The sequence below is a fragment of the Homalodisca vitripennis genome, chromosome 4, assembly GCF_021130785.1.
Source record: "Homalodisca vitripennis isolate AUS2020 chromosome 4, UT_GWSS_2.1, whole genome shotgun sequence".
NCBI classification, from domain to species: Eukaryota; Metazoa; Arthropoda; class Insecta; order Hemiptera; family Cicadellidae; genus Homalodisca; species Homalodisca vitripennis.
The window spans coordinates 175,087,081-175,114,950 of NC_060210.1; the positions used below are offsets into that span (position 1 = coordinate 175,087,081).

Consider the following 27,870-nt stretch of genomic DNA (forward strand, 5'->3'; position numbering starts at 1 on the left):
ATGGAAAGGCAATTATGTACCGTGCAAATCATGTGATGCCGCGCGGCCTGCCGTAATCGGGATTCTCGAGAAAGATAAGATAACAGCGACAACAATACCGACCACAATACCTGGAAATGCTTGTAATTTTGTAATTAAAGAGTTGTTTTTTCGTTCTATCATGTTTATTTCTATAAATTTATATTTTTGTGTTCTTCATACTGGTCGGTATAATCCCAAAGTACCCTCATCTACTAATGAAATGTCCACAATTTGACTATGCAAGGAACTCGTGTTTCCAACAAATTAGAGGAATACCTGATAACGATACCCCAGAAAAACTAAAAAAAAAATTATCCAGTTTTGGCGCAACATTATATAAGGAAATAAGTTGATTTCTGACAACCATAAAAAGAAACATACAACCTAATCGAAGAATAATGATCGAAGGCAATCGCAGATGAAATTAATGCAAAAATGTTTTAAGTGAAAATTAACTTCATGGTGTAATTTCATGTCAGCCGTAAGGCATTTAGAAAAAAAAAGAATCTGATAGACCGTCTGCTAACTTCAGTCTGGTCTTACTGATTACGTTCGTAGATTAGACGTCGTTGACTTGCACTTAAATATTTACTAGTGAATAGGGTATAAAAAAGTTACAGAGCATTTGTATCTTTTCTTATCTTTTATCTCGGTCAATATTCTAACTTGGTTGAACTTAGTGTGATAATATTGTTGTGTTCAAGTAAGACTATTATTAATTAGGTATTATGAAGGAATGCAATGGAAGTTTGAGGCATATAATTCATTACTTTTACAAACCCTAACAACTTTTTGTTGTACTTTTCTTTTTACAAACATATAATATCTTATCAGTTTAAATCCTGCAGTTATTTGATTATATTAATATTTCCAAGAGAAACCAAGGGATTTCCAAAGTTTGAAACCATGTTTATTGTGGGTCTAACAGGAGGTATAGCTACTGGAAAAACTACAGTGAGTGAAATGTTTCAAGAATATGGCATTCCAGTTATCGATGCAGATAAAATGGCAAGACAGAGTAAGTTAATTGGCCATCACATATATTATATTGCATTTACCATTTCTACTACATTATATTTAATTAATTAATGCAGATGTACAGAGTATAACATAGGTTAACAGTCATAAGTTATTCCCTCTTTGATTATTGGCTGGTATTTTCAGCTGCATTTCCACGAGGCCCAGCAAAATAAACAATATAAATATTGGTACTAATTACATGGGCCACTTAGCAGTGTGAAACTGCCCATAGATTCCATCCATAATAGAACTAAACCTCTGCCTAACCTGGTTCATGAACTACTACTGATGTAGTTCCTGAACTACCACTAACCTAGTTATTGAACCAGTTCAATTAACAAAACTAAATTAATTTTATTATTTTAAAACAGAAAAAACAAATAAAAAGTTTATGGAATTCACTTAACAGGCATTCTATAAGTTAACTAAAAATGCCAGTTTTCATGAACAAAGTGTACTTAATTTCACAGGCCAAATGCAGAAAAACAAATGACCGTACCTAAACTACGTAGGTGAAGATTTGGTAATTGTCACATTAACGGTCGGAGCGGCAAAATACGAGTTTTGCGTTATTAACTTATTGGAATCGTCTTACAGAACAAAACAATATAAGGTTTGACGGGGTGGAAATGAGAAATAACGAAGTTCTAGAACATCCAAAATGGAACAACTGTTCAAGCTCGGAGCAATATTTCATGTTCTACATCCACATCTGGCATCACGTGACCTTTTGTGACCATGATTCAACCTCGTGATGACGTCATCGGATGCGGCGCCATCTTCGTTGTCAGGACAATCTATGACATATGAATTACGTTTTTAAGGTATGGCCATCCATAGATTAGTTTTAATAGCACAAAGCCTGTTAAATCGTTGTGGCTCCGAAAATAGGCTTGGCCTAAGAATGAGGCTTTTATTGTAGTATAGTAGACCATGTAATAAATGTATATAGAAAATTGTATCAAAATCGGTTTGTACGTTTTTGATGTACGGCCATCCATATGTTTTTCCGGTATTTGACATGTAAAATCGATATATCTCCAAAAATAGGCTTATATTGTAGTATAGTAGATCATGTAATAACATATACCGTATAGAAAGTTTTATTAAATTCGGTTTGTACATTTTTGAGGTACGGCCATCCATATGTTTTTCTGGTATTCGACATGTAAAATCGATATATCTCCAAAAATAGGTGCGGCATAAGAATGAGGCTTTTATTGTAGTATAGTAGACCATGTATTGAATGTGTATAGAAAGTTTTATCAAAATCAGCTTGTATGTTTTTGAGGTACGGGACCATCTATAGGGTTCAGCGGACCCAGTTTTTTATATCGAAATTGGCAAACGATATTACTTAATCATAACCAGCGATATAACCAATCGATACTAATTAATTATTTTTAACAATTAACTTAAATAATCTATATGAACAGCTGTAAACACTTTCAAATAATACAATTAAGGTAATATTTCAAATTTCACATAAGTAACATTGTTTATTAAAAAATGGCTGTCAATCTTAGGAATCTTCACGAAACTGCTTTAAAAGACGATAAAACATGTTTTTTATAGCTTCAACATGTTGGGTTAGTACCTAAGAATCCATTATGTGATATTTGTGGAAAGGTAACAAATGTAACTGTGAGAGGAGCAAACATAGTCGTCTTCAGATGCAAAAAAGAAGGTAATGGTGGACACAATTTTAGTAAAAACGCACTGAAGAGTAGTTTTTTTGAAGGGTCAAAGTTCGGACTGCGTAATATTGTGACTTTAATGTACTTCTTTTCCAGAAATCAGACAAATTACGATTTTTTAATTCTTGAGTGTAGTTCGGATTTACACAGTCCATCAAGAAGTACGATATCTGACTGGCTGTCGTTTTGCAGGGAAGTGTGTTTTGTTTGGATAGATGATCAGTTTAATAGTGAAGAAAAGATTGGAGGTCCTGGAGTGGTGGTGGAAATTGATTAGTGTAAAATTGGAAAATGTAAAAATAACAAAGGGAGGTTGGTAGAAGGAACCTGGATTCTAGGTTTAATAGAAACTATACCAGAAGGACAAAAACGTGGGGGTAAGTATAGGATAGAGATTTGTCCTGAAAACAAACGAGATGCTAAAACTCTCATTCCTCTCGTACTAAAACACGTGGAGCCTGGAACAACCATAGTCACAGATATGTGGAAAGCTTATTTTGGATTAAGTGATTGTGGTTTTGTCTATTTTACTGTCAACCATAGTGAAAACTTTTTAAACCCAGCAACTGATGCCAACACTCAGGCAGTTGAAAGTTCGTGGAGAGCCGTAAAACGTAGTCTAAGAAGTGGTATCCCAGCCGACCTTCTCGCAGATCACCTCTGTGAATATTTATATAGAAGAGAGGTACGATTTTCTGAACAGGACGCGTTCAACCATTTCTTAAAAGCTGTAAAAAATTGCTACCCAGGCGTAAACTTATAGATAGTTTGACAAATTTCCGTTTCCTATTCTAATTATTGTTATGTTCTAATTTATTTTGTATTCCCAATGTTTGTTATCATTTCTTAATTATTTATGAGTTTTGTTATTTGATTGTTCTCATTCTGATTAATTTTGTTAAAGTTATGAGTTTCCCTAATTTTAGTTATGTTCATTTATTATTTGTGACATCATTAAATTCATATTTTAATTTAAAACATATGATTGTTATTGGGGACTATAGATACTTTATATCGATTGATAGTCTATGATTCGATATGCGAATATTAGGTATCGATGATTATATTCTTCGATATAAAAAACCGGGTCCGCTTATCGTACCCTACCCCTTGTCTTGTTAAATGAGAATAGTCCTGAAAATTACTGCTATAAATGGCGATTATTTTCATAAAAGTAGTCTTTGTTCATTTAAAGTCTTATTTGTAGTATTTATCTTCACGTTATTAAATTAATATATATTTTGTACGGGTTAAGTTGATGAACTAGGTTAGGATTTAATTAAGAACTAGGTCCGGGTACTCGTTCTTTCAATGGATGGAATCTGTGGCCAATTTCACGTCGGCACCCACTTTACATTATTCCATGATTTTTAAAATGGAATATGTAAGTGATTTGAGCTGCAGCATAATAAGCACAATATTATGAGTATTGAATCCTCAATATTCATGACTATCTCAAAATACTGTAAACAGATGTCAAATCGTGTAATAGGTATTTCAAATAACAGTATAGTTCTGCTAGTTTTACGTTAAAAATTTAATATATTAATGATAAATAAAAAACTTATCTAGACTATGTATATTATAAAATGTTACAAACAAAAGATACTTTACTCTCTACACTGTGCAGGTAGTTGCAATAAATTTACCCACAAATCCCTGATTTTTTTAACGTTTTGGTGTACCCTGTACATAAGCGGTAAGATTCAAACTTTTTGCATCAAAAGAATCAGTGAAGAAATACCTTTAAAATGAGGCAAAACTCAACATACCTTTACATTTGAAAATTTTCCAAAAACCACTCCTACCCCCCAAAAACTACCCTTTTGGGGAGTTTTAGAGATTTCAAAATAATTTCTCCAAATTCTTTGGGGTGGAATATGGGGGTTTAAGTTGTTATGCATAATCTACCTCGTTTGGTTTGGCCGCTATACATACTGTACGGGTGGTCTGCCTCACCCTGTATATGGTACTCAGTAGTTTACACCCTGGGGCCGTGAGTACCATATTGGTACTCACCACACTGAAAAATCTGACCTATATTTATTTGTTTTTTTTTTAACAATAAATAGATTAAGTGTTTTTTTTTTAGAATTGTGTTTCTTAAAAAAAAAACACATGTTTAAGCTTTTTATGTCTTTAGCAAGTAATTTTATGTTTCAGTTATGTGACAGTTTCTAGCACTTTGCTTTGTTTATTTTTCAGTCGAAGAGATTTGTTGGTTATGTGTACTTGTGGACAATGCACTAATGCAACTTAAAAATGGATAATTTCTAGGCTAACAACAGACAATTGTAATAATTCATTATGTCTCATGAGTTTGTATACTTATCTACACCTATATTGATGTATGTTTCAACGTTGCATAGTAAATTTTTGATATTAGATTTTCTTAAATGGATTTTTAGTACATATTTATTTAGCCCAACACTTTTATTGTAAATAATTATTGGATATTCTCATTTCTAGTTATTTTTGCTTCTAATACAATACAGGAGATACAAAATATTTTCTTCACCCGCAGGCCATGAGTACCAAATATTGTACTCACTTAAAAAATTATTATTTTTTTTATTGTCACTAAATTTACTTTCTTGCAGTTAATAATGTATGAAAAAAAAATTATGGTTGCCTGTAAAGTCGGTTTTACGGGCGAAGATTTTACGTGACAACGTCTTTTTCTCGGTAGAATATTTATTGATATGAATATTATTAAATTGCACAATAGGAACAAGGAATTGAATAAAAATAAGAATTGCACAAATTTTAACTATAGAAATATATTTTGTTTACTAAAACATTGTACATAATTTGAAATTAATTAAAATTTGTTATTGTAAATGGTAAAGTTGAATAAAACATTTACTAAAATTGGAATTTGAAATTCTTGCTAAACACAGTTAAATTCTAACTCCGCGCGTGGTGATTGGTCGGTTTAGTTCGTTTGTTTGGTCGCTCTGTTATGACAGGTTAGAGGTTATAATTTGTTATTTTAAATGTTTGACTAGCAATACGCGCTGTTTCTTCTCAATCGACTGAATTACGATTGATTGCAGAGTGATTTAAACTAATAATTTACTTAACACTATCAACATTTGTCAATAGTATGACATAACCTATAAACTCAGTTTCTCAACTTTTGTGTCAATCTAACAATTAATCAATCAATCATAGTTTACGATAATGAAATATCAGTGTACAATTATTTACCTTTATTGTTGTAGTTGTTGTAAATGACGAATCTAAGCACTCCACATTTTCACGAATAAACATAGTTATCTGCTTTATCCCGTGCGGCGGACCCACAGTTATCTGCTTTATCCCGTGCGGATCCCGTGCGGCGGACCCACTGGACGGGCATCGTAACGTTACCGGGCGTTACACTTTTTCATGAGTGACTCCGAGCCGCAACCTAATTTAAGACGTTTTCACGTCAAAAACCAGTTTATACATAATTACATTATTACCAAAATTGTGGCCTCAGGGCAAAGACATCCAAAAAGGGACTGGCAGTCAACCTGTTAAAGCCAAATATTTATCTAGAAAATTCAAAACTGAATCAAGTAGAAAACTCAAAATCTCTTGGACTAATATTGGAACAACACTTAAGTTGGGATAAACATGTTGACCATGTAGTAAATAAAATGTCCTCTGGTCTTTACGCTCTACGGCAAATGTCGAGAGTATGTAATATTGAAACCTTAAACACTATTTATTTTGTACTAATCAATTCACACATGTCTTATGGTATAAGCATGTATGGAGCTACAAAAAAAGCCTAGACCGAATTCTTCAATGCCTCTGTACTTGCATTTAAGGTTTGGAATGATGCCTTGGTTCATGGGCTGAATTAAAGGTGTGAAATTTGGAGGAAGGTACATGAAAGAAATATTACCAGAAGTAAGTTCATTGGTAGAGGGATGTGCCTACAGTTGTCTAGCAAAAGAACGAACGGCTTTTGTATCTTCTGGTTTTCCCAAACTGACAAATTGAGATTTTACTGATGGTACAAACTGGTGGAAAAACCATTCTTTGAACAGTTCTGCATTCATCCAAGCATTACTTTGAGCTACATAATGTACTGGTAGATGAGTAAGGCCCTAAATGTTCTGGGTTATTATATTTGCCTATTACGAACAGTTTAAGTTTATAAATTACCAGACGCTTTCCCACAGCACAACACTGTCTACCTGTCTTTTTTCATTTTAAAACCTTTGGCACTTTTTTGCCACCTTGACAAGCTAAAGTGGAGTTAGGCAAACAGCACAATAACAGTGCATGCATTGTACCTGGAATGGACTCAAGCCATTTTTTTTCAACGAAATCTTGAAAAATATAAACTCATTTGCAGCAACTTTGTAAGCAGACTTAGCTTCTCCTGAAAAATCTAACTTTCAGATCCCATGCCTAACCTTAAATGTATGTAGCCAACCACTTGAAAACATACATTTATCCTCCTCAAGATTCAATTCATGCTCAAAGTTTTGCTTTTTCAATTAGCGTAAGTCCGGTAACAGATTTGCCTTCTGACCTCTTGGCTGAAAACCATGTGTAAAGAGCGCTATTGAGATTTTCATTTTTTGGTTTCTTTGTTGCCGAGCAGTCACAGTGGTTAGCCCACTCAAATTCACTGCTCAGAGCATGACGCTTTGTGGCTCTTGAGTGTTGGCAGTAGTTGTCCAGTTGCTTACTTTACAATGTTCATTGTGAAGGCAATCTATAATTTTTGTATATTGCTGATGATGCCGGATTATAGGCAATTCCGGATTATAGAATGCCAGATTATAGGCAATTCCGGATTATAGAATGCCAGATTAAGGAGGTTTTAGTGTACATAGTACTTATATACGAAGTTATGGTTACAATAGTTTTACTTATTTATTAACTTGTGATTTTCTACACTATTTATTGGTTTGTTGAAAGTTATTTAATTTGTATGCGTTATTTTCAAATTTATTTTTATGCACATCGGAATGAGATTCGCGTTATTAACCTATTGACATTGTCTTTCTGAACAAACCGATATAAGGTTTTCGGGTAATGAAATAACAAATAACGAATATTATAACATTTAAAGTAGAACTACTTTTCTTGCAAGATAGTAAGAAGTTATATTGGTGAATTTATAATATTTGTGTTTTTTTAGTCTTGTGTCCTAAAAAGCAGTAAAGGCCAGAGGGATTCATGATCAGACTATGTAAAATTTTATTTCTTACTAATAAATACTACTTTAAGGGATGTTTTTCGTTTGTTGCCATCAGTGTGGAGCAACATCGGATGTGCTGCTGCATGGTCGGAGGCACTTGTGTCAACCTGATATGAACTTTTGTTCTTACAAGGTCTAAATTAATGAAAACGTCTTTCATTTGGGTCAAATTCCACTGATTTCAATATTATTGTTATTGTGGGTGCAGTATAATAAGCGGCCATCACCATAACCAAATTATTGATATACATGATTATCTAAATTACCGAAACCAAAATGTCGAACCAAATTACTTTATTGGTAGGCATATTTCAAAAGTAGTAATTTGTAGTGTACTGGATGCTTGATAACAGCACACTTCTTTCTTGGACTGCTTGGAAGGACAACTCACAAGATTATTTTCAAAATTTGGCATTGGTTTGATTAATTTGCTCCAAACTCAGCTAAGCATATTATTCTACGTAGCAAAATGACAATGGCAACCATATTATACAATAAGAATGTAATGTTCCATGACCACTAAACACTGCATAATAACTTTCAATTTCATCTTCACTCAATGAAAAAAAAAAACTTAATACAACACCCACTACATATATTGTCTGGAGTGTTAGCTAGCAAAAGTATCCATCACTGTATAAATAAAAAGCAGCAGACAGGATGCACCTGCCCACAATGTAACAGTGTCCACATTCCTGACTTCTTGAAAGTAGGTATGGAACAAAATATGACCATCAGAAAACAGAAAAAATATTTTAATAACAAGATGCATGGTATCAAACAATAATACATATTGACACTGTTTTCACTTCTTCATATGCCTACATTTCCTTAGGTTGTAATCCCCCTCCCCACCCAAAAAACCCTGATATTTCCCAGTCCCCTAGATTGAAGGACTATTTGGGATATATTCTAAATTCAAATTGGGCTATTTTAAAATATTGTTTGAACATGTTATTAAGTTTTGTGCTGGTTTGTAACTGATTACAAAATTCTTTCTGGTAATGAAAATATAGACTAATATTTTAGAAATAAATATATATTTTTTAATAGCGGTTTCAAATTGTTTTAAGTAATGTGGCTAAAATAAATACCACCCCTAACTTCAAATGTCACAAAAAGGTACTAACGTTTAAAAAATAATTTGCAACTTGTGTTTTGTCATGTGATATATTTAAAAAAAAGATTGGTAACATATTTTAAAAAATTCTACAAAAGTATAATTTATATTTATAAGTATTAATTTTTCTTTTGCTTTATTTATTTATTAACTGTTCTTTGCTCTTGTTTAACTAGCTATTGATATAAATAAATAAACGTTTGATTTACAATTATTATTGAGTTTGTTTGTCACATGTATGATACAGGGTTTCGTGAATTATACTGCCATGGGCACATAAAAAAAATATATCCAACATAGAAAAGGTTTTGGTTCATGTTAAGGTTTAAATTTTGAAAGATTTGGAATCATAAATTGGGTAGATCTTACTTGAGTTCAAGTCCAGTTTTACTTTGTGTGTTCCATTGACATTTATTCATCTTCCAGTCATCCTTGTCGGTTTAGTGTGGATTTAATACTGGCAATGTTGATCCTTGAAGATTTGAGAGTTCTGGTTGCCATCCAATATTCAAATGGTTATCCTCTAGTAAATGTCTATTCTGTTCTTTTACAAAAATCGAGATTCACCAATTTAACACAAATAATAAAATGTTTTTATAACTTTTATAACAAATGTTGTGTTTTTTAAGAAATTTCTTGACAAAAAAAGGTTTTTCTCAGTCTCATGTTAAGTCATCATTCAAAAGAATAAATTCCATTATTGTAAAGTCACCAGCTGATCTAAATTCACTTTATAACTCAAGGTGTTGTAAACTTACTTTGCATAACAATCTCCTTGTTTTTTATATAAAGATTTAATGTATTCTGTGGTATTTGGTCTAAAGAAATAACTTTATTTTGTCTGATGATTCAATTTTACAATAGTTTATGTATTTCTATCTTATTTGTGTGATAATTTGTTTTATGTTAATGTTAACTCTAAAATAGGTTGCTAGTTTATCTTAATTTAATATCTATTGACATATATATGTTTATTGTAAGTTATCAAAATTGTATAGGTGTGTTCTTCTTGTACGGATTCCTGTGTGTGTGTGTGTGTGTGCGCGCACACACGTGTGCGTGTGTGTAAGGTGCTATTATATTAAATGTTACTTAAACTATTGTCATTGCTGTTAGCAGTAGACTACTAGTCTTGAAACACTAGTAATTTCTTGTTTCAGTGGGAACTCTAGAATATACATATTTCCAAATTTTCTGATTATTCAAATATCTATATACAGTTACTTATCTCTGTTGACTACAGACGGACCTAGACTGTCTGACAACTGACTGACGGCATTGTCCCCTCTCCTCTCCTCTTCAAACTATAGATAATAAAATCCATTCACTTAAGTAATTAGCCTATTTTTTGTAACTTTTGTTCACTCAATATTTTCATTTGTTTTTGTCTACTTTCTCCTCTATATTGCTGATTATCGGAATTCGAGGTCATATCCGTCGTTTATTCTGCTTTAGATGTCTTCTTTAAATTATCAAATTTTATAAAATTAATCTACACTCTGCTCGAGATAAAATTCGAATCTTAACAATTTCAACTCGAGTCTACGCACAGGCCATTAAGGCCCATGTAGGCTCTTTTCCCATTATTTGAATTTATCTAGAAATTATGTAGCAAATTTAATGCTGTTTTTACTAGGTATGCGTCTATGGATGTGGATATGTATGTATATATATATGTATACTAGCGGGCCCGGCGCGCTTTGCTGCGCATTTCAATAATTTTTTGCAAAAGTTGCCCGCGGCTTCGCACGCAATTTCCCGTTGAAAACAGTACACTATATTCACTTATTCTTTTTCTATCACATTCTAAACATTGCTGAGATAATTGATAGTCGTTCCATCGTGAGCCTCTTGGGCGTATTATGAAGGTATGTACCATATTCCTGCCTCTATCTAGCTGTTACCCACGGCTTCGCACGCAAATCTTAAGAACCGAAGTCCTTATATTACTTAGTAAATTTTTTTTTTTACTATAATAAATTTTAGATTAAATTAGTTATATCTCCGATGCCACGATTGAGCTTGCTTTGTTGTCTCGATCGAGAGAATATGTACACACGGAGTTTTGAGAACCATACTTCTGTCAAAAAAAACAACTAAGGTTGATTTTATAACATTCTTTATATTTGTAGCCAACGTAAGATAGTAATTATGATATCTGCATTACTCTTCTGATCAAGCATGAGCATGGTTTATATTAAATAAATATTGCAGTTAAAGGTGAATTTTTACGTCAAATTTGAATTGTATTATCTGGATAGTAAAGTCTATGTTTAACAGTGATTGCAAAAACAGTTTAAACAAAATTTGTCGTTTCTCTTAAGCTTACTCTATGCTTTAAAACTATAAGTGTAATATATGTTTACAAAGAACAGCTGATTAAAAATTTGAAAAGACGTTAACATATGTTTGCTGCAATGCATTTCTTATGGGTATTTCTGTAACCAGTGGGGCGGAATCCTGAATCGGGAAAGGGATGGGCATAGCTTATAAACCTTCTCCGTGGAAAAATACATATACGTACAAATTTTCATCATGATCGGTCCAATAGTTCACGATTCCATAAAGGACAAACATTCATTTATATATATATAGATTTCATCTATTTATTCATTATATTGATTTATTTATGTAACATAAGTCTTTTTTTTATATTATTTAATGTTAATTATTTAATTTTAGATTTTGAATTGTATTACTAGAATACTATTGTATGTTCATATGAATTAGATAATATACAAATGCTACATTTGTTATCATTTAAATGTAAAGATTTATTAATTTTGTATTTCATTTCATTGTGTGTGGAAATAAAAGTGATTTGATTTGATTTATTAAAAAAAACCCTAATTTTGATCATTACTAAAATATAAAAAATGTTTAATCGGTCCAGCTCAGGTGATATGGTTACCAACATACAGCATGTTCTTTATATATATATATATATATATATGATGATAAAAGCATATAAATCAAATATCCTCTCTTTGTAAGTGTATTATAAGCACTAATGTTAATTTTATCAATAATTTTGCAATAAAATATTGGTATTTGAATCAAATGGAAAGGGTTGCGGTATCGAGAATCCTGCTATGTATCAAGGTATTCTTGTATTGAGTATTTGATTCGGTTTAAATATTGAAAAACTAATCACAACTAACTAAATTTTCTATTAATAACATGTGTTTGTAGTAATGCATTATGTAGAAGTAGATTGAAGTGTTGAACCCTTCTTACAAGAAAAAGACAAGAACTTTTTCACACAACCTTCTTTAAAATTGTAAAACACTTAATTGTTACCAATTACAATATTTCTGTAATCAATTTACAGAATTATTATTATTTCTGTAATCATTTGTAATATTTTTGAGAATTTGGCCTATTGTTCAGAACTGTAAACGTAAAATTAAAGATCTTTTATATACAACAACTGACAGTTCTCAGGGCCTGCTCGATATGATACATGATTTTGGTGTAGCAGTATTGTTAGTTCTGATATATAGGCTAATAATGAAAATAAAATAAATAATCTTGATCCCCACAGGTATTATTTCAAAATCTATAGATTTTTTTATTAAAGATAAATTTTTTTTAAGTCCTTTCAGTATTGAATAATAATTAAAGTAATGGAATAAAAATTTTGATATTTCAGTTGTAGAACCTGGTAGAACAGCATGGAAGAAAATAAAGAAAGAATTTGGTGATGAAGTGTTTTATCCATCAGGCGAACTAAATAGAGACATATTAGGTGAAATCATATTTGATGACGTCAATAAAAGAAGAACCCTAAATGAAATTACTCATCCAGAAATTTATAAAGAGATGTTCTGGGCAGCAGTTAGATGTTTTTTTCAAGGTAAGTGATTCAGAAAGAAATTCATTCCGTGTCATCTTTTCTATCCTCTTTTTTATTGGATATTGGTAATTATGTTATTATTATTATTTAGTTTTGCAGTGTAGACATATTTGTTTAGACTTCCTTTTTTGCAATATAATGTAGCAAAGTGCATTATTTAGAGATTTTTTGTATCAAATACGTTAAAATTTACTTAATTTTCATCATAATTGTTAACGATTTAAATCAATAAAATGTTTTTGGATCATTTGACCCACATATCATACCTTGCATATAGATTTTCAGAAAATTCATTCAGTAGCTAAATTCACTGCAAAAGAATTCCTGAGTGGTCTAATTTATTTGGAAACAATATATAAGACTTCTTTACTAAAAAGGAATATGTGGTAGGGTTTAAGCTGTGATCGCATTTCTCGCATTTTGTGAAATGAGTTGAGAAAATGTGATGCTGTTTAGAAATGCTCTCTCAAAATTGCGACGAAAGTGACAAAGAACAACTAACAGCGAAAAGTATATAGAATTTTGAAAATCCGTTTACAGCAAAACAAATATTGTTTTCCAATGATACTAAGACAATACATTTTCTTGTCGCATTTAATTTTAAATATATAAAATATTAGATAGACACTGTGCCACGCTACTGGTTGAGAAACTGTCTGGTTGGAAAATGCCTGCCTACTCTCGGATCAAAAAGAATAGATACCCAAATTTTAAAGTTAACCACAAACGAACTAATAGAGCTAAAATTATGGAAGTTTCTTCAAACTTAAGTTTGTTTATTTCTGCATCCAGACGTATAAAGCAAATTATTTATAAACAATAACCAAGTTTTGTGTCTGTAACAATGAAAGAAGGTACTGGTTTTGTTGCTCTACTACTAAACTACAATTTTGAAAGTTAAATTATTAATTGATAAAACTGCCATTGGAGGCCTAAAGCTTGTATGCAAAACCTGATGGTAAATGGTCCAATATATTAAAACAATATATAATTTACTACGGCTTCCTCTTACATTTAAGGGCGCGAGTTGACCGTGCATGATCATTGCAACACCGCCCTCAACTGTCTGACGGTTCACGCGTTCCAAGTAAGCACCAGCCCCAGCAAATGAACAAAATCTGTTTAATTAAGTTAAAGTGCTGTTAAAAACTATAGTTTTAATTTTTGCTTACAAAAATAAATTGCCTTTTAACAAAAATTATGACTATAAGCTCAATAACGTGACCAATGCTGATATTTTTTACCAAACCCGGCTGAGAATAAAAGTTAAAAAGGTTTACAAACAACTGGTTCGACAACAAGTTTTATCCATACAATTCTGAAATTTTAAAATTTCAATCTCTAAGTTAGTACTATTGTACATACGAGTATCTTGTATAAAACTTAATAGGATTACAAGTTTTTCTGCCTATGAATGTTCGAAATTGTGGTCTGGTTTAAAAGCGCCAAAAGAGGTACCATTATTCGTTCTTACCGACATAAAACTTAAATTTAATGTTTGTAAACAATTTGATTGATTTCTAGACACAAAAATAAACAAGTTACATTTTAATTTAACTTCCATGATTTTCACTCAACTAGTTAGTTTGTGGTCAATGTTCAAACAAGGTTTATCTGTACTTTTTGATGCAAGAGTAGTATCCAATGAACGCCCATGCTTGTTGCTGTAACAGCGGTTCTGATACTGATACTACAGCCCCGTGGCTGAAATTTACGAACAAAAACACACATTTTACACTTCTAAACGTCATGTCTTGGCGTCTGTAGTTAGTACTGGAGATTTGAGGTTATGTTATAGTCCGATTTTATTTTGAAATGTCAGACATTCGTGAAAGGTTAAGCATAAATTAATTAGGTTAACCATCACTATTTGGCAACATAGAACAAAACTATAGCAGGTGAAATTTTCTTTATGACAACAAATTAGTAAGCAATGAATCATTTCAACTGTAAAGTAGGTATGCGCTTTGCTTTCTCTGTCTGTAATGGTAGTATATTGATACTGGTGAACAGTCATAATGAGAAATAATGGTAATGTCTTAGCCAAGGTGATTTCTTTGTTGTGTATGTAAAACTGTTGTTTAGTAGCTGTAGAGAGTTGAAGGTAGTTAACCAATATAAGGAAATGCTGTTTACTTTGTAAACAGTATTTGATTAGAAATTTGTATATTCTATTTATGTTTGTGTATCAAACAACATTCATTTCCAGACAACAGCTGATCAGCAGTAAGCCTATTACTGACCAATTAAATGTTTTGTTTTACTTAAACATATGAAAGACCAACAAATTTGGTGGTATATATTTGCTGGTAGGCTGGATTGAGTAGGTAGAATCTGAGTAGTTTGTTTTTAGTTTTAGTTTAGTGTTTTAGTTTAGAATATTTTAGTAACTTGATGAAGTCCATTGCACTATTGAATGTGTTTAAAGACCAATAAAGATCTTGAATCTTGAATCTTGAAATTATCACAGCTTTGTAAATAATTTACTTTCAATTACAATTTTCTTATTTACGTGTATGCATCTTCATGAATCAGCTGGTCTATTTGCGGACGATACCTGATCGTCAGTACACAATTACCAACTGCTAAAACATATAATTTACGTACTTTGTGTACAATTAAGCGTAGAGAGATAATCTATTTAACGAATTATTATAGTGTTTTTTAGTAATGTTCGATTGTAGCTTATGTTGGTGCTTCATATGTACTTGTGAAAGACAAATTGGTTGGTAGTATGCAAACCACTGACCAAGAGAATGTGTTTTTGATTATGTATGTAAGTAAAACCATATATAAATGATCAAATTAATAAATTTTCATGTCTTTGTAATGAATATAAACTTGTAGTTTGTATTTGCTCTATTTGTGTTCATGCATTGCTATGTGTATGCTGTGCTATTATAAACAAACAAATCATTGCTAATTTTAAAAATCTTTTAGTTTTTTTAGAGATGTGTAAAAATGTCCTCTTTAAATTGTATGTACATTTATATATTAAAATTGCATTGCCGTGGGTCTAAATAAATGTTTTTTATCATGGCTAGGGATAGTTTTAAGTTTTTTGAGGCGTTTAAAGTTAAACATAGTACATTTTATATGTAATACTTAAAAATATACCCATGTTTTTCTGAAAAAGTTTTTTTGAAGCCCATTTTATAATTTTATATACTGAATTACTATTGCAGTGGATATTGTATTTTGGTTCCTGTCAAATTATTCACATCTTTATGCTTGAAATTCTTACATAAAACTGGAAAATGGCTTGAATGCTAAATTAAAAAAAGGGATTTCAGTAATTACTCCGGTAAAGTAAGACAATGAATTAGGATGTTCCAAAATTGACCAAGAGTATTTATAATTTACATTGCATGTATTTTTCTATATAATAATTTAACTGTGTATGGTGATATTTGGTGATCCTGTCACATTCACATCATTACTAAAACAATAAAATTGATACATTAAAATCCTTGTTTTCTTTGGTTTGATCCATCTTTTGTACATTTTTTTAATTTTTACTACTTGTTCTTAATAAAGTTATCCAAGTTGTTATAATGTTTCTGCTACATAAACCATTTTAGTTTTGGTTTTACTACAATTTAGTAAACCAAAACTCCTGAATCATTTGGAACTCTACAACTTGCATAAGTACTTGAAAACAAGCAGATTTAACAAAGAACCCTCAAAACATTTGCAGACAAGCACTGGCTACATTATCAAATTATGTTTGAGAACTTCCTGTCATCACACATCCCAGACATTTAGACTGCAGAAAAGTTACAACTCCTGACTATTCACCTAACTCCAAATGTGTACTCCAAAATTGCTGCAAGCATTATCTAAGGAGATGTGATCTCTACTCTTGAAAACATTGTTTGTGAAACTAAAGAATGTGATTTGTGTCTGCCACTGTTTGGCTACAAGACATTAGCAGTCCAATGAGTCCACAGATTGATATTTGCAAACCTTGAAGCAAACAAGCAAAGACTGCAATTTTGAAGTTGTCTCAGCTACAGAATAGAAAAGTGAGTACATACATGACGTTTTCATTTGCAATTTAGAGAAAACAACTCTAACACGAAGCTTTCAATCAGGATCCCATGAAGTAGGGTAGCAGCAATTTTGTTTCACATATATTCTTAACTGCACTGTTGCTTCAACACAATACACTACTGACACTATAACTGTTCCTTCATCTCCAAAGGGCTTTTACTGCTGTAGATCTCCTAGAATGTTATGTCCACCTAAAATATCCAAATGTACAAATTGCTCCAAACATGATCACTTTGCTGGAGTATGCAATAAAAGAAGAAGCAAGTGCATTTTTGAAGTAATGAGTGTTGGCTACAACCGTTATGAAAACTATTGCAACAGATAACGAGTAGCTTGAAGAAATGGATGTCTACTGTTCTTGTCGAGACGTTCTGTTGAATGTATTATAGTGGATCGTCTCTTGGTTTCATATATGAATGTCTTGTCAGGAAGTGTAATGTAAATATTCTGCCCTACTAATAATGCAAGGTCGACCTTGAAGTTGGTGATCATTCGTACAAAAACACACTTCTCCTTATCATGAATCTCTGTCCAGGTGTAATCATTGGTCTAATTTATTAGAAGATCATTTTACCTCAAAAATGTTATATGACAAATAAAATCCAGCACTCAAAATTTGCAACTTGCCAGTTGTAGAATTTGACCAAGAAGATTTCAAACCAGTCATCACAAAGTCCAGATGAACTTTACAAGACGATAATATGTTTTTGAATCTGGAGTGAAAACTTGCTTGAAGAATAATGAAGCTCATCTCCTCCTCTTGGTGTGTACTAGCTGTAGTACGTGATTTAAAGCACTACCTAGCTACATGGTAGTTGGTTATTCAAGGATAAAGATGATTTTCCCTTCCCCTTGCATTGATGACAGAAAAAACCCATCTCTTATTTGGATGATGTCACTATATATGACAAGGATCAAGAAGAACATGACAAGACTCTTGAAAAATGTTTACAACTGATGAGAGATATAACCTGACTCTGAACAAACACAAATCAATTATCCTTGTAAAACATTCAAAAGTCTCTAAGCTACTGTATATGAAATAGAAAAATCAACCACTCATACCTTTTCAGAAAGAATAGAACCTGTCTCAAAAAGCAAAACTCTGAGCAAGGGAGCTAGCTGCTGAGATATTTAACCCTCTCCTACTCATATTTCAGGCACTCATGATGCTACTGAACTCAATTAATTTACTACACCGACTCGGAATGCGTGACTTGCGCCACCCTCAACTCATGCAGGTTTTGCTATTATTTATTTATTATTCAATCCTAATAATGTAAATATTGAACTCATTGGCTAATGTTGGCATTTGTTTATACTAATATATCGATGGTCTGTTAAAACACATGTTCGGTTTTTAAGCGCTTTGACTCTTGAATTAAATATAATATAATATAAATTTTGTAAAACCCCCAAAACATTATTATAATAACTGTTTTTTTTTTTTTCAGGTAATTATCTCTTTTTTAGAAACGTATTATAACACTTTTTTTGGTTTCTACTAACCATGAAAACTAAAAATCTTAGGTTTTCTCACAATATTTAGTATTACAGTGCTCTGTAGTTTATTGGAAATAAAATTATACCTAATATAGTTAGGTTTACATTTTATAACAATTTATTAACATTTTTATAAATTTATGTGTTTTTGATCAAGAAACCCACGCTTCTTGTACTACTTTCAATTTTCAGGCTAAAACTAATTTATTTACCCAAAGACTCCTACAAAATTACACATTTTCTGAAACTAGACTAAATCTGCGACCTTTAGGTTATCTGGGAATCGATATACTTAACAATATTTTTCAGACACTCCTATCCGTTTTTACGTGCATAAAACAAAACAAAAATCCCCACTTGCTGTAAAAAATTCAAATGAAAATATTTTCCCTTGTTACGTATTATCATTGTATTATACTGTTCATTGTGAAAAAAATAATAGCAAATACGGTTAGGTCTCCAGTAAAAATTATTTTATAAATTTTAGAAAGAAAGCTTGCAAAACTGAAAAAATGGCTTGGCGTTTAAGGAAAATACTAAGGGCAGTCAGAGGGTTAAATCTCTGAAACTAGACAAATATAGCTTAAACAAGTGCATTTATGGATGATTAACCCTTTACTGCTAATATAAGGCACCTCAAACTTTGCTATTGAAGCTACACTTAGGCTGGTAAGTCAACCCGTTATGTTCTTTTCAAGGACCTTATTAATCAAAAGCATAGCCGCTCCGTATACTGTATATAAGCAAAATGTAAGTGTTAGAATCATGTGATAGTGTTTAAAACTATCATGTTTCAAGTTTGATATTGACTGTCATCTCTGGAGAGATAACACCCCCACAGATACTCTTGTCTTGCATTTCTGTTGTTATTGACTTATAACAAACTGACTTACTATGATCTGTGTACCGAGGGATAACTGCCATGATGCATTGAATTCATGCCAAGAACTTACTGGACAAGGAATAAGTGCAACAAATCATCAATACGTGTTCTCTGGGTTCAGAATTTAAACCAAGATTTATTAAGCATCAGGGATAACTTACTAAGTTAAGGCTACATTCACTTTTGACAAGTTGAACTTACACTTCAAGAGACCTCTTCCTATAGAATCTGGAAGTAAATACATTCTCACTGTTGTAGATTAGCATTCTTGCTCTTTCACCTTTCCCTTACCAACACTTCAACGCAAACTGTAGTCAGACATCTCAAGAATCTTGCACTCTTTGGTACATCTACCTTCTTGGTACATCTCAAGATGCATCTTTTTACTTTTGAACCAAATTTTTTTCTCTCATAAAATCTGTTGGTACAGTTGGAACCACCCACAGGAACTTACAAATATTGAGAAAAGAGTCAATGCAAAAGGTTATTTAAAATCATATGGAATACTGTAGTGCTAGCACTGAAATCAAACAATATGGACTTAAATCAACGGGAATGTGTGGAGACATTACCCTACATTCTATACAATCTTGTATCTGTACTGTAGCAAATGCTACATCTTATAAACTCATATTCCCTCATCCTCATAAACAATTCAATTGAAATGCTATGACCACTTGGTTCACAAAGCCTGCACCAGTCGTCTTAAAGAAGTTCAACCAGAAATAAAGATATGACCATTTGGTTGAAAAATTGGGACCTGATTCAAGCTAATTTTAGCTATGCTTCCTGATGTCATTGAGTCACTGTATCTATTCAGCATCTTGCATCTACATACAAACCAGTTCTTAATATTGAAGAAGAATTAAATTATTATCAGGAAAATGGTGGCCTCTGTGAATCACAATGGGTCCAGAAGAAGTGATACCTACAGAGAAAAGACATGTGAGACTAATTCTGAAAAAGGAGTTATAAATACCAAGCATTAAACAGATACCAAAACGTCAGGAAGACTTCCTGCATACTTGCCATGACTATATAACCGATTTTTAAGTACAGGGTAACAATTATTGTATCAGCAGATACATTTACAATCTGCTAGCTCCAAATGTAACAATATTGTACATTAGAACAATCTTATGTTCGTTGTTTTGAATTAACTTTTGTACACCACTTGCAATCGTTATATACAGGATAATTGTGGTGGTATCAGCAGATATTGTCACATTCAGCTGGCTATAAATGCAACAATATTGTTCATTGGAACAATCTTATGTTCGCTGTTTTGAATTAACTTTTGTACACTTGCAATCGTTATATACAGGATAATTGTGGTGGTATCAGCAGATATTGTCACATTCAGCTGGCTATAAATGCAACAATATTGTACATTGGAAACAATCTTATGTTCGCTGTTTTGAATTAACTTTTGTACACTTGCAATCGTTATATACAGGATAATTGTTGGTGGTGTATCAGCAGATATTTGTCACATTCAGCTGGCTACAAATGCAACAATTATTGTTCATTGGAACAATCTTCTGTTCGCTGTTTTGAATTAACTTTTGTACACTTGCAATCGTTTATATACAGGATAATTGGTGGTATCAGCAGATATTGTCACATTCAGCTGGCTACAAATGCAACAATATTGTTAATTGGAACAATCTTATGTTCGCTGTTTTGAATTAACTTTTGTACACTTGCAATCGTTATATACAGGATAATTGTGTGGTATCAGCAGATATTGTCACATTCAGCTGGCTATAAATGCAACAATATTGTTCATTGGAACAATCTTATGTTCGCTGTTTTGAATTAACTTTTGTACACTTGCAATCGTTATATACAGGATAATTGTGGTGGTATCAGCAGATATTGTCACATTCAGCTGGCTACAAATGGAACAATATTGTTTATTGGAACAATCTTATGTTCGCTGTTTTTGAATTAACATTTGTACACTTGCAATCGTTATATACAGGATAATTGTGGTGGTATCAGCAGATATTGTCACATTCAGCTGGCTACAAATGCAACAATATTGTTCCATTGGAACAATCTTCTGTTCGCTGTTCGCTGTTTTGAATTAACTTTTGTACACTTGCAATCGTTATATACAGGATAATTGTGGTGGTATCAGCAGATATTGTCACATTCAGCTGGCTACAAATGCAACAATATTGTTAATTGGAACAATCTTATGTTCGCTGTTTTGAATTAACTTTTGTACACTTGCAATCGTTATATACAGGATAATTGTGGTGGGTATCAGCAGATATTGTCACATTCAGCTGGCTACAAATGCAACAATATTGTTCATTGGAACAATCTTATGTTCGCTGTTTTGAATTAACTTTTGTACACTTGCAATCGTTTATATACAGGATAATTGTGGTGGTATCAGCAGATATTGTCACATTCAGCTGGCTACAAAAGGAACAATATTGTTTATTGGAAACAATCTTATGTTCGCTGTTTTGAATTAACTTTTGTACACTTGCAATCGTTATATACAGGATAATTGTGGTGGTATCAGCAAATATTGTCACATTCAGCTGGCTTGCAAATGCAACAATATTGTACATTGGAACAATCTTATGTTCGCTGTTTTGAATTAACTTTTGTACACTTGCAATCGTTATATACAGGATAATTGTGGTGGTATCAGCAGATATTGTCACATTCAGCTGGCTACAAATGCAACAATATTGTACATTGGAACAATCTTATGTTCGCTGTTTTGAATTAACTTTTGTACACTTGCAATCGTTATATACAGGATAATTGTGGTGGTATCAGCAGATATTGTCACATTCAGCTGGCTATAAATGCAACAATATTGTTCATTGGAACAATCTTATGTTCGCTGTTTTGAATTAAACTTTTGTACACTTGCAATCGTTATATACAGGATAATTGTGGTGGTATCAGCAGATATTGTCACATTCAGCTGGCTACAAATGCAACAATATTGTTCATTGGAACAATCTTATGTTTCGCTGTTTTTTGAATTAACTTTTGTACACTTGCAATCGTTATATACAGGATAATTGTGGTGGTATCAGCAGATATTGTCACATTCAGCTGGCTACAAATGCAACAATATTGTTAATTGGAACAATCTTAATGTTCGCTGTTTTGAATTAACTTTTGTACACTTGCAATCGTTATATACAGGATAATTGTGGTGGGTATCAGCAGATATTGTCACATTCAGCTGGCTATAAATGCAACAATATTGTTCATTGGAACAATCTTATGTTCGCTGTTTTGAATTAACTTTTGTACACTTGCAATCGTTATATACAGGATAATTGTGGTGGTATCAGCAGATATTGTCACATTCAGCTGGCTACAAATGCAACAATATTGTTCATTGGAACAATCTTATGTTCGCTGTTTGAATTAACTTTTTGTACACTTGCAATCGTTATATACAGGATAATTGTGGTGGTATCAGCAGATATTGTCACATTCAGCTGCTGACTACAAATGCAACAATATTGTACATTGGAACAATCTTATGTTCGCTGTTTTGAATTAACTTTTGTACACTTGCAATCGTTATATACAGGATAATTGTGGTGGTATCAGCAGATATTGTCACATTCAGCTGGCTATAAATGCAACAATATTGTTCATTGGAACAATCTTATGTTCGCTGTTTTGAATTAACTTTTGTACACTTGCAATCGTTATATACAGGATAATTGTGGTGGTATCAGCAGATATTGTCACATTCAGCTGGCTACAAATGCAACAATATTGTTCATTGGAACAATCTTATGTTCGCTGTTTTGAATTAACTTTTGTACACTTGCAATCGTTATATACAGGATAATTGTGGTGGTATCAGCAGATATTGTCACTTTCAGCTGGCTGGCTACAAATGCAACAATATTGTACATTGGAACAATCTTATGTTCGCTGTTTTGAATTAACTTTTGTACACTTGCAATCGTTATATACAGGATAATTGTGGTGGTATCAGCAGATATTGTCACATTCAGCTGGCTACAAATGCAACAATATTTTTCATTGGAACAATCTTGTTTTCTCTATTTTGAATTAACTTTTCTACATGTTTGTAATTATTATATGTTACAAAAGATAACTATTTAGTAACATGTAATAATGGCGAATGTCCAAAATTCTATTATCCATTTAAACCTTCCATCATCAATAGCACACTTTAAACAACGAATTTAACACAGAAATTTAAAAAATTCTGTACATGAAAATAAAGAAAAACAATGTAAATTAACTTTTAATCTACTACAAAGAAACTATTTATTGACATAAATGACATTTCTTGGAGCATTGGAGAGATTTTAATTTATCATCACACATTTCCCAATATTTATTTTATTTTTACAAGGCCTTTCAGAATTAAAGATTTCATCATCAGGCAACTTTTGCTAGTCAAATATTTATTGATACTTTGTACTTATTGGTCTCTTAAAATTATCATAAAATATATTGAAAGCAAAGAGAACAAAACTATAAAAAAGCAAATAGTAATAAACTCCATTTTCTAAACCTTGAAGCAGCAATAATATGTTAAGCATTTTGATAAGCTACTTACCACACAAGTATAATTAAGTTATTAATAATTAAAATATTCCAAAATCCTAATTTCTTTCTGAAATTTAACTCAGGACTAATAATGTATTAGATATGAATTAATGTTAAAATGTTACAAAACTAATTCATTGTTGTGTATTTGTAGGTCATCAGTTTGTTGTCATGGACCTTCCGTTATTATTTGAAACAGGCAGTATGATTGAGTATCTTTATAAAATAATTGTAGTTACCTGGTAAGTAAAATTGTAATGTAATGGTTGGTAATACATTTTCTTTTAGAATAGCTTTGTTCAAATTTATAGTATTTGTTTGGAAGTGTAAACTAATTGTCAGTCATAGTTTTTTGCAATTCATACACAACTTAATGATTTCTTAAATTCTCAACTATCATATTTTATCTACTTTTTCAAAAAGAAACTCATATTTTGTCTTACTTTTAAGGTACTTTGCTTACTCCTCCTAATCTGTTATTACAGAAATGGATAATTATATATTTCTGAAGGAAACAGGATTTTTTCAGACATTATTTTGCCATCGTTCAGTGAAACAAAAAATCAGTAACACCGTGTTTACTTATATATTTATACTCTGTATATGTAAAAAGTTATAAGATAGAAGAATGTTTTCTGTTAGTTATGAAAATTAGAAAATGATTTTCTCTAGGAAAAATGATTACTTTTACCACTTCTACTAGTTGTTAAAACAATATATTGCTTATTGCTTTCTTCCTTAATTTTCATTTTCAAACATTGTTAAATGTTAAAGTGATGCTTAAGGCCAAGTGTACGTTGTCATCTTAGTTTCTGCCTTATTAAATGTTAAGTTTTAAATTGTGCTGTTATAACCTACTGCTGGGTTTATTTGATTAGCTATACAAATAATAATTGATGTTTTTGAAGGCATTTTGTTTTTGTTAACATATGAAAACATATTAAAAATATGTGATAATGTGGGAAACTTTGTTATGTATGCGGAAGTAAAATTGTAGGATGTTGGGGTTGAAAGAGTTTGGGTAGGTGTGAAATGAGAATGGGCTACTAGGAACAAAAGAAATATAAATTTTTACTTATCTTTGAAATATTCTGACAGTGAAATAAAACATTTCTTAACATAAGAGAATTTTTATACACTATTGACAACAAAGTTCACTTCTTTTAGTATTTTTTGAGTGAGTGATAGTTAGCGAAGTTAGGTGCTGTATGATTAATTTATCTGGTCCTTGGTTAATTATTTGGATCCGCATCGCAATCGTCATCATCCTCAGAAAAGTCAAACTGGTGAATGCTAAACTCAGAACTATGCATTCAAGCTAATCTAAATATGATAAACTGTCATAATCATTAATACAACTGTTTCCTGTCATACCAACTCAAACACAAACTGAACATATAATATAACTTACCTTCGCATCTTGAAAAATGCCTTTGAAAAATTAGAAAGCGATAATGTTGTTTCAAATGATCTGGTAAAACTCTATCATGTGCTTTCTTAATAGTTTCTTTATTGACCGTCAGAGTGCAAAAGCAATTAAACAGTACTTGTGGAGTAAATGTACAGTAAAACTTTAGTATAATGAATCTCAAGGGTCCAACAATTTTTTTTTATGTTAGGAGATTCTCAATAACAGGGTTAGTTATACTTAGGATAAATGCGGTCAATATTCGTTATAAAGGGGTTCTTAAACCTGAATGCAAACCTCTATGTAGCGAATTACATTAACAAATGATTTATACATAACTGTAGACCTATGTCTAAATTTTAAAAATACAGTTATCTGAAACATGGAGACAGCACAAAGGTTTTTGAAAATTATGTAATTTATTTTACATTGCACGTTGAAGATTACATAATATGTATTTAATATTAAACTGTATAAAAGTTAGATTCATATTGAAAATGTACGAGGTGTGTCCAAAAAGTATCCGACCTTGACGTCTGGCATACTGACGTTACTCGGCGGCAACGGCAATCTTGTCCCCTTCAAAGTACTCCATTCCACAAGCCACTACCTTATTCCAACGCCCCTCCCACTTCCGGAAACACTCCTTAAATTCATTTTGCGGAGTGTTTGTTATTGTCCAGCATTGCTATTTGGTTTGTTATGAGACAAATCCATCACAGGTCACTAATAGATCAATCGTAATGAACGTTAAAATTTAATCGTAATTCACATTTTTAGTATACAAAACCTCTCATAATACTGAAAGTATTTTGAAAACATATAGTACACACCACTGAATAACCTAAGAGCAAAGGAAGAAGAACAACATACTACATGCAACAAAACGTAAAAATTAGTATTTTTTGTGCTATTTCTCAACCATCCAAGTTAAAGCCAAACTTAAAATTGGAAAATTTTAGCTTTTAAAAGAGCTATTGATAGGTGTAATAAAAGTCATATTTTGCTATTTTAATTTTTTAGGTTTTACGAGTTTTGAAATATCCTAAATTTGAACTATTTTTTAAATTGGAAATGTGCTGTAAAGTAACTACAACTTATTTTTAGAAAGATTACTTCCTTGGTAACATTGGATAGAAATTTGGATTTGTTAAAAGTTTTAACAAGGTAACAGTAATAAAAAAAAAAAATAATAAAACTGATACCGTACAACTTTGAACTTTTGGACAACCCTACACTTGTACACAAAAAGCAAAATAAATTAAAACTTTTTTCAAACTGATCAGTGAGACCTTTAAATTGAGGTACAGCTTGACCTACCTTTACATTTGAAAATCTTTAAAAAATCACCACTAACTCCCAAATTTGGGGTATTTTTTGGCATCACAAATTATTTCCACTAATTCTTTACAGTTTAAATATGGGTGTTTTCGTTAAACTGCAGTTCAGCAACTATACATCATAGGGTAGTCTGTCTCACCCTATATAGTTCTTAATATAGGCTTCATTCAGAAGAAGTATATGTTTATGAACATTTCTGTAAATACAAAGGCTTATATTTTTCTATTTTGGAAGCAGACAATGCTCTAAATGTTTGTAACATCATAGAGATAATTTTTATCTTGGCATAGAAACCTTCAAATGTGTGTATTGTTTTTATGTGTGCTATAATGTATATTGTGTTTGTATTACAGCGAAGAAGATATCCAACTTGTAAGGGTTATAGAGAGAGGAAATCTGACTGAAACTCGTGCCAAGAAAAGAATTGGTGCTCAGATGGGATTGGATTTAAAATGTTCAAAAGCCCACTACGTAATAGAAAATTCAGGGAGTATAGAAGACACAAGGGACCAAGTAACAAAGGTAGTGGCAGCTCTCAAGAGCAGCAACCATCACTGGAAGCTAAGATTGATTGCTGGACTGTTCTGCTCAGGTGTTGTGTCTTTGTTAATCTGGCTTGGCACAAAATTCTATCAGAATAGAATAATGTCATAACAAAACACATGTAGTGTAAGTTCTGACTTATGACTGTTCCAATTTCATGATTCTAAATTAACTAACATTGGAGAAATTACTTAGGTATTTTGTACTTTTTTTAATAACATTTTAAAGAATACTAAAGTCAGTGGAATTTAACCCTAGGGTTGTAATTATTTGTAGACACTGATTAATTTAATTTCACAATTCACTGACAAATACTTTACTGGAATGGTTCTATTCTTTTACAGCATCATGCAGCCATTCAATGTGAAATGTGTGTTTTTTTATTAATTTTTGCTGTTTTCAAAGTGTTATATAATCTGAGAGGCATTATGAATAGTGCAAGTGCAGTTTTTACCAATGTATACATTATGGCTTGTCTAGAAAACCTTATGATATTTATCTAATAGAAAATTAATTATATGTATATGCTTGTAAAATATTAAATAAATAAAAGTAAATGTCTAGATTTTTTTAAATGGACGTAGCCCGAATGGAAGAAGTGCTGTCTTCATAATGCGAATCGGTTTACCAGGTGTCATATC

General features: G+C 31.8%; 1 protein-coding gene across 1 annotated transcript; it reads left to right on the forward strand.

Moving 5' to 3' along the window:
- The first annotated feature begins 553 nt into the window (after positions 1-553).
- LOC124360695 (dephospho-CoA kinase domain-containing protein) lies at positions 554-27,792 on the forward strand. Its single transcript, XM_046814524.1, has 4 exons — positions 554-1,039; positions 12,717-12,920; positions 24,092-24,179; positions 27,040-27,792. Exons 1-4 carry the CDS (start codon positions 928-930, stop codon positions 27,338-27,340), a joined length of 705 nt encoding a protein of 234 aa, XP_046670480.1. The 5' UTR covers positions 554-927; the 3' UTR covers positions 27,341-27,792.
- The last annotated feature ends 78 nt before the right edge of the window (positions 27,793-27,870 follow it).

Coding starts and splice junctions, on each gene's coding strand:
- LOC124360695 (XM_046814524.1), top strand. CDS start 928: ATGTTTATTGTGGGTCTAACAGGAGGTATAGCTACTGGAAAAACTACA. Junction 1,040..12,716: donor AGATAAAATGGCAAGACAGA/GTAAGTTAATTG, acceptor TTGATATTTCAG/TTGTAGAACCTGGTAGAACA. Junction 12,921..24,091: donor AGTTAGATGTTTTTTTCAAG/GTAAGTGATTCA, acceptor GTGTATTTGTAG/GTCATCAGTTTGTTGTCATG.